Here is a 7,374-nt window from a genome sequence, read left to right on the forward strand (position 1 = left end):
TTGTTCAGTGCCTCCGTGTCCTTACTTATTTTCTGCCCAGTGGATCTATCCTTTGGGGTGAGTGGTGTGTAGGAGTCTCCTAAAATGAATGCATTGCATTCTATTTCCCCCTTTAGTTCTGTTAGTATTTGTTTCACATATGCTGGTGCTCCTGTGTTGGGTGCATATATATTTAGAATGATTATATCCTCTTGTTGGACTGAGCCCTTTATCATTATGTAATGTACTTCTTTATCTCTTGTTACTTTCTTTGTTTTGAAGTCTGTTTTGTTAGATATTAGTACTGCAACCCCTGCTTTCTCTCTCTGTTTGCCTGAAATATGTTTTTTCATCCCTTGACTTTTAGTCTGTGCATGTCTTTGGGTTTGAGGTGAGTTTCTTGTAAGCAGCATATAGATGGGTCTTGCCTTTTTATCCATTCTATTACTCTGTGTCTTTTGATTGGTGCATTCAGTCCATTTACATTTATGGTGAGTATAGAAAGATATGTACTTATTGCCATTGCAGGCTTTAGATTTGTGGTTACCAAAGGTTCAAGGTTAGCCTCTTTAGTATCTTACTGCCTAACTTAGGTCACTTATTGAGCTGTTATATATAGTCTCTGGAGATTCTTTTCTTCTCTCCCTTCTTATTCCTCCTCCTCCATTCCTTATATGTTGGTTGTTTTATTCTGTGCTCTTTCGTGTTTCCTTTAACTGCTTTTAGTGGGTAGTTGATTTTATTTTTTGCCTTTAGTTAGTATTTGGTTGGTCTGCTTTCTTTGCTGTGATTTTATTTTCTCTGTTGACATCTGTTCAGTCTTAGGAGTGCTCCCGTCTGGAGTAGTCCCTCTAAAATACCCTGTAGAGGTGGTTTGTGGGAAGCAAATTCCCTCACCTTTTGCTTGTCTGGGAATTGTTTAATCCCGCCTTCATATTTAAATGATAATAGTGCTGGATACAGTATCCTTGGTTCAAGGCCTTTCTGTTTCATTGCATTAAATATATCATGCCATTCTCTTCTGGCCTGTAGGGTTTCTGTTGAGAAGTCTGATGATAGCCTGATGGGTTTTCCTTTATAGGTGACCTTTTCCTCTCTAGCTGCCTTTAAAACTCTTTCCTTGTCCTTGATCTTTGCCATTTTAATTAGTATGTGTCTTGGTGTTGTCCTCCTTGGGTCCTTTCTGTTGGGAGTTCTGTGTATTTCCGTGGTCTGTTCGATTATTTCCTCCCCCAGTTTGGGAAGTTTCAGCAATTATTTCTTCAAAGACAGTTTCTATCCCTTTTTCTCTCTCTTCTTCTGGTACCCCTATAATACGGATATTTTTCCTTTTGGATTGGTCACACAGTTGTCTTAATATTGTTTCATTCCTGGAGATCCTTTTATCTCTCTCTGTGTCAACTTCTATGCATTCCTGTTCTCTGGTTTCTATTCCATCCATGGCCTCTTGCATCTCATCCATTCTGCTTATAAATCCTTCCAGAGTCTGTTTCACTTCTGTAATCTCCCTCTGGACATGTGTAATCTTCCTCTGGGCATCTGTAATCTCCCTCCGGACCTCATCCCTTAGCTCTTGTATATTTCTGTGCATCTCCATCAGCATGTTTATGATTTTTATTTTGAATTCTTTTTCAGGAAGACTGGTTAGGTCTGTCTCCTTCTCAGGTGTTGACTCTGTTATCTTGGTCTGCCTGAAATTTTGCCTTTTCATGGCGATACAGTTTGCAGAACTGGCACGAGTGACAGCTGGAAGAACTTTCCAGTTGTTGGTTTGTGGCCTTCCTCTCCTGGGAGAACAGCGACCTCTAGTGGCCTGTGCTGGGCAGCTGCGCACAGACAGCGCTTCTGATTCCTGCCCGGCTGCTATGGAGTTTATCTCTGCTGTTGCTGTGCGCATGACCTACCTCGGGCTGCTGCTCCAGTATGTTTGAGCTGCATTGGAGGGGGAGCGGCCGGGAGGCTATCTCTGTGAGGGGCCTCTGTGCTCCCTGCTGCCGAGGGGGTTAGAGCGCCCACAGTTCCCCAGATTTCCTGCTGCTGGACTAAGTGTCCCAGGACGCTTCCATCCGGCTGTGGGGGTCCCTGTCCCTTTAAGACTTCCAAAAAGCACTCGCTTTTCTTGTCCCCAGGTTGCCGGCCTCAGGGACCTGCTCACAGATCTTACTGTCCTGTTTCCATCCAGGTTCCCACACACACACTGTGTCTGCGCTCTGGTGCGGATGGCTGGGGCTGGGTGTTTAGCAGTCCTGGGCTCCCTCTCCCTCCCTGCTCCAACTCTTCTCTTCCCACCTGGAGCTGGGGTGTGGGGCGCTCAGGTCCTGCTGGGCTGGGGCTTGTATCTTACCCCCTTCATGATGCACTCGGTTCTCGCAGGTGTGTATGTGGTCTGGATGTTGTCCTGTGTCTTCTGGTCTGTCTTGTAGGAAGAGTTGTCTTTGTTATATTTTCATAAGTATATGTGGTTTTGGGAGGAGATTTCCGCTGCTCTACTCATGCCACCATCTTGGCTCCACTCGAAAAACTAGGTTTTTATCCTTACTATGTTACAGATGTTCAAGAAGCTAATGGTTTTATTGATGTATGAAAGTATTTTAATGAGAGAAAAGTACAAATTAGAATTTCTAAGTAGGGTTTCCAGGCTGCAATTTGGGGCCACTTCATGGAATGGCAGACATCACTGGTGGGGTGTCTTGCTCATGTGCGTATTGTGGGGAAAGTAACTGAACTGAGAAGAACTTGTCTAAAAAGTTACTCTGAATTTTTCTGTGCACCAGCTGTATTCGCATTGCTTGGGAGTTCATTAGAAATGCAGAGTTTCAGTTCATGTCTAGGTTTATTGAATAAAAACCTTCATTTTAACAATACCACAGTTGATTCACATACATGTTAAAATTCAGGGAGCACTGGTGTCACATAATCAGTGACAGGCTTTTGCCAGCTTTCCTGTTTGCTCTGCTCCTTGCTGCTACTTCCCAGAGCATCCTTTGCTCACAGCTTTTTTGCTCGTGGCCTAAAACTTACCTTCATGTTCTCTTAGTCTGACAAAATACCTGGTCTTTTCTTCGTCCCATCAAGATTCTTCCAATTCTCCAGCTGTATCATCTTACCTACTTTCACTCCCTCGCCTGGACACTCATGGTTGACCCTGAGAACAGTGGTAACATGATTAATCTAAAATTCCGTATTCTTCCAACATTTCCCAGTTGCCAGTGCTATGCCACCTATGCTTTATTAACTGTCCTGCTTAACATACCATGGAATTGTGCCAGTGCTATGTTAGCCAGATTATCCCTGCAGTTTGTGTAAGTTAACTTATTAACAATCATTGCACTGTGCTTCCCACAGTGACTGTTTCAAACCTTCCTTGCTCTTTACCATACTTTATCCTTACTCCTTTCATCTTCCCATATTTTTACCTCTTCTTTTCCTTTAGGGAGATTGAGACCATTACATGTGAACCCAGCTGCAGAAGTTTTCTTCTTTCTGTCTTAGATTTCTGTGTTTTTCCCTCACCTTAATTGTTACCTGTTAAGGAAAGTGACTTTTTTTGCCCCTCATGGGTATTCTTGTTTAACCAGTTCTCTCTCTCCTTACTGGCATCTGATCTTTTTTCCTGTTTATTATTTTACTGTTTTCGAAACAGTCATGCTTATGAGTTCCCTGAATTAAAAATGACTTAATCTATCTCAGACTTTGGCCTTTTCCCATTTTGTTCTCTCTCCCCTTGTCCTGCTTTGTGTTCTTTACTTCCTCTGTATTATTCCTTCTTTAACCTAGTAGTTCTCAATTGGAGATACGTAATTAGAATCTCCTATGAGGCTAAAATCAATAAAAGCTGCCTAGGCCCTTTGTAAGACCTTCTGAATTAGGGTTTCCCAAACTTTTCTGATAAATATCTCCTGAAATGTCTTAAATTTTTTGGATACTAAACTTCTTCCCTGGATATTTTGATTCAGGAGGTCTGAGATTGAGTCAGGAATTGTTTTTAGCAAGAGCTCTACTATTGACTAAATGTGGGATCTGAGCCTTTTTCTTTGAGCAAAGGAAATTGTGAAGAGTCATTCTGGGGCACTCGTTGCAGTCTAGCTACATTTACATCACACTTTCGAAACTGCTCTTTCTTTTAAGATTATCAGTGACTTAGTTTTCACATAAGAAATTTCGATGTTTTATTGTTTGTGATTTTAAACATATGAAAGTAAGGTTATCATATAATAAATCCCTCAAGTACCATCACTCAGCTTTAATAATTATCAATTTAGTGACCTTTTTCAGTTATTTTCTGTTACTGTTTGCATCATTTGACATTATTGATCTGTTACTTACTCTTAAAACTTTGTTTTGCCAGATAATATTTTGCCATTCTGGATTTCTAACTGCCTTGAGTATTCCTTTTCCAACTTCTGTCTCCATGTATAGGCGTTTTCAATGGGTTTTGTTCTCAGCCTTTTTTCCTATGTACTTGCCAGCCCCACCCCAGACTATCCCATTTAAGACCCTGGCTCCAGTATTAACTCTGTGCAGGCAGTTTGCAAATCTGTGTCTTACTTTGGACTCTCCTCTTTGAGTTGCAAATTCGTAGCTGCTTATTAGACTAAATTTAGACATCTTAAATTTTCTAATTATATGTAGCATACACCTGCTTCTTTCCCTTCCCCATCCTAATTTATCTACTCTGTTAGTGGTGTCACTACATCTTTTACTTTCCCAGGCTTTTAGAGTAGCCCCCTCACTAGAATTTCTTTTGCTACTTCATTTCATCCTGCACATTCCTACCTGGTATGTCTTGAAATATAGCACTAGTTTTATACTTTACTGCTCAACAGCCTTCATTACCTTTTCATTTCTTACTATGTTAATGTAGCCTTCTAATATGATCCAGTTTATGAGGCTTAATGCAGATACATAATTCAAATATTTACAAAAAATATTAAAAGAAAATTGCATCTGTGAATGTGGAGTGCATTAAAGATTTGTCTACTTTTAAAAGTAGGCATGATAACTAATAGGTACCTGATTTTCATTTGAGTTCAAAAAAGTATTTGATTTTCATTTGAGGTTTTTAAAGGTTTTGAATCCTGCAACAGTAGTACATTGAGTACCAGTGTAATTAAGCTGGAAAATATATCTTTGCTTCATATGCTTTGTTTCTACCAGAACCTACTTAGTTGGCTTTGTCATATATACATATGTAAAGTTAGAAATTCAATTAAGAAAATACAGCCTTTAAGAATTATAGTTTATGGAGTATATAGTCGTAACTTTAATAATTTATAGACCCACATTGGTATGAAATAGGTAGTCAAATATTTAATGGTTGTTATAAATTAAAATAAAAATCTACAAATAGTATTTATTTTGAATGATATAGTAAATGAAAATTTCATTAAAAATGAATGTGCTGATTTAAAAAATAATCGTTCCTTGTGTTTTTAGGGTGAGAATCCTTTTGAAATTCAAGATCATGCTCAAGATCAGCAAATAGAAGGAGATGAGGAGGAAGAAAAGATTGATGAGCCTATTGAAGATGAGGAGGAAGAAGAGGAAGAAGAGGAGGAAGTGGGGGAGGTAGAAGAAGTAGAAGAAGTGGAGGAAGTCGAGGAAGTAGGAGAAGGTGGAGGAGTAGAGGGAGTGGGAGACATAGAGGAAGGGGGGAACCTGGAGGGAGTGGGGGAGGGGGACACAGTAGGGGAAAGAGAGGCAGTAGGGGAAGGAGAGTGAGTGAAGGAAGGAGAGGCAGTGGGGGAAGGAGAAGTCAAGGGAGACCCTGTTGGCTTCCCTGTTGACCAACCCGAAGAAAATTAAATATAAGGTATTAGATTTAAAAGAAGCTTTACATTTCTGTCCTAATGTGGAAAAGGGTAAGAATTTTAATAGTTTAAAATATGAGAGTTAACACCCATGTTGCATGCATTCCACACGTTAAATTTGTTTTATATTATTTCTAAATGTTTGGCAGTTGTTTAATAAAATGAAGGTAAGACTATTTTAGTTTAGTTTTTATAGCTACCAAACTTAGATTCGATAAATTGTTTGTATAATTTTTAAGCTTAATTTTTATTACTTTATTGGTGTTAAGGATAACAGATGTGTATTGTTAGTATATATCTAATCATTTGAACTTAAATGCTGCTGTTGGGAGTATATATTCAAGTGTGCATTAAGTTTTGAATACTTACCCTAGAATAGATAAATTGGGCAAGTATTTTGTGCTCTGTGTATTTTTTTACTGCATTGGACATTGAATAGTAATTTGCGTTAAGATACGCTTAAAAGCTTTTTGTGACCACGTTTCCCTTTGTAGCAATAAAAGGTTTTTTACAAAATTTCTCTCCCTGGATTAGCAATTTTAAATTAAAGAGTTCATTAATGAATATTTAAATCAGGATTTAATGAGTATTTTAAATGAGGGTTTGCCTTAATGTATAAGTTCTGCTCACAGATATTTAAAGATGATTGAGAAGACTTGAATTAAAGGAAAAATTTACTTCAGTCATATTTTTTAAAAGTGTGACTAAATATTTTTTTAACGTATTTCAAATAAAGGTCAGTTTATAACTGACTGTTTATTTTGTTTAATTCATTCCTTTTCTCTGTGCCTGTGTCAGATTTTGGAATCTTGAAAATACACTTGAATGCAAATAATTTTTCATAATTGTGCTAGTTCTTTTGTCATGTCAATTTTTGGCTGAAGAACCAAGAAGAAAAGTATAATTAAAAAAAATTCTCTTGAATATTTCTCTGCTTTTTAAACTTTTTATATAAGCTCATATGCTTATATACTCAAAAAGAGAAGATGAGACTGATAGATGATATATTTTCAAAGGACCAGCTATGTCACTTAAAAGCAGTACTCGTTTCTTTGAATCTTTACTCTGGTCTCTTTTGAGAGGGGAGGAATTCTTTCAGTGGAGTTAGCTTCTCGAAATTTTGAGTCATTGAATGAAGGAATATGTGGTTAAATTAGATAATTTTAAGGCACTAAGTGGATGGATATGTAAATGTAGAATTTCACAGATAATTTTTTTGCAAGCTTTAAAATACATATAAAGTATGTTTTGGACAATATGGGTTAATTGTTCTGGGCTAGATTTGTTTATCTTTAAGCTGGGAAGATCCAACTGACATTTGTTGGGTATTTGTCATACCCCACTTGTAGGGATTTGGAGCCAAGTAAGAGATGGTTAGTTACGACTGGAGAAATTTGGCTAGGTCCTATTTAAGAGTCTGTGTTTGCTTAAACAGGGTTCACAGAACCTTTGTGCTCAAGAGTTCAAATTTTAATGGTAATAGGACTTAATCAGGACTGTTGTTTCTCCTGTATTATAAATTATTTGTGGAAGGGCTAAGGTAAAAGAATGGATCCTAATTAGAGGGTTCTTCTGGCACTCAGGA

The 7,374-nt window shown here is 38.2% G+C and overlaps 1 protein-coding gene across 4 annotated transcripts in view; it reads left to right on the plus strand.

Moving 5' to 3' along the window:
* ZNF326 (zinc finger protein 326) overlaps positions 1 to 6,477 on the plus strand; it is a 59,636-nt gene extending 53,159 nt beyond the window's left edge. For all 4 annotated transcript variants that reach the window (XM_036998169.2, XM_036998172.2, XM_036998170.2 and 1 more), the window contains one exon: positions 5,416 to 6,477. In XM_036998169.2, coding sequence (XP_036854064.1) covers positions 5,416 to 5,700 — 285 coding nt within the window. In that variant the 3' untranslated portion in view covers positions 5,701 to 6,477. The remainder of the gene's footprint in view (positions 1 to 5,415) is intronic.
* Positions 6,478 to 7,374: the final 897 nt, after the last annotated feature.

The sequence above is a fragment of the Manis javanica genome, chromosome 4 (assembly GCF_040802235.1).
Source record: "Manis javanica isolate MJ-LG chromosome 4, MJ_LKY, whole genome shotgun sequence".
Taxonomy (NCBI): Eukaryota; Metazoa; Chordata; class Mammalia; order Pholidota; family Manidae; genus Manis; species Manis javanica.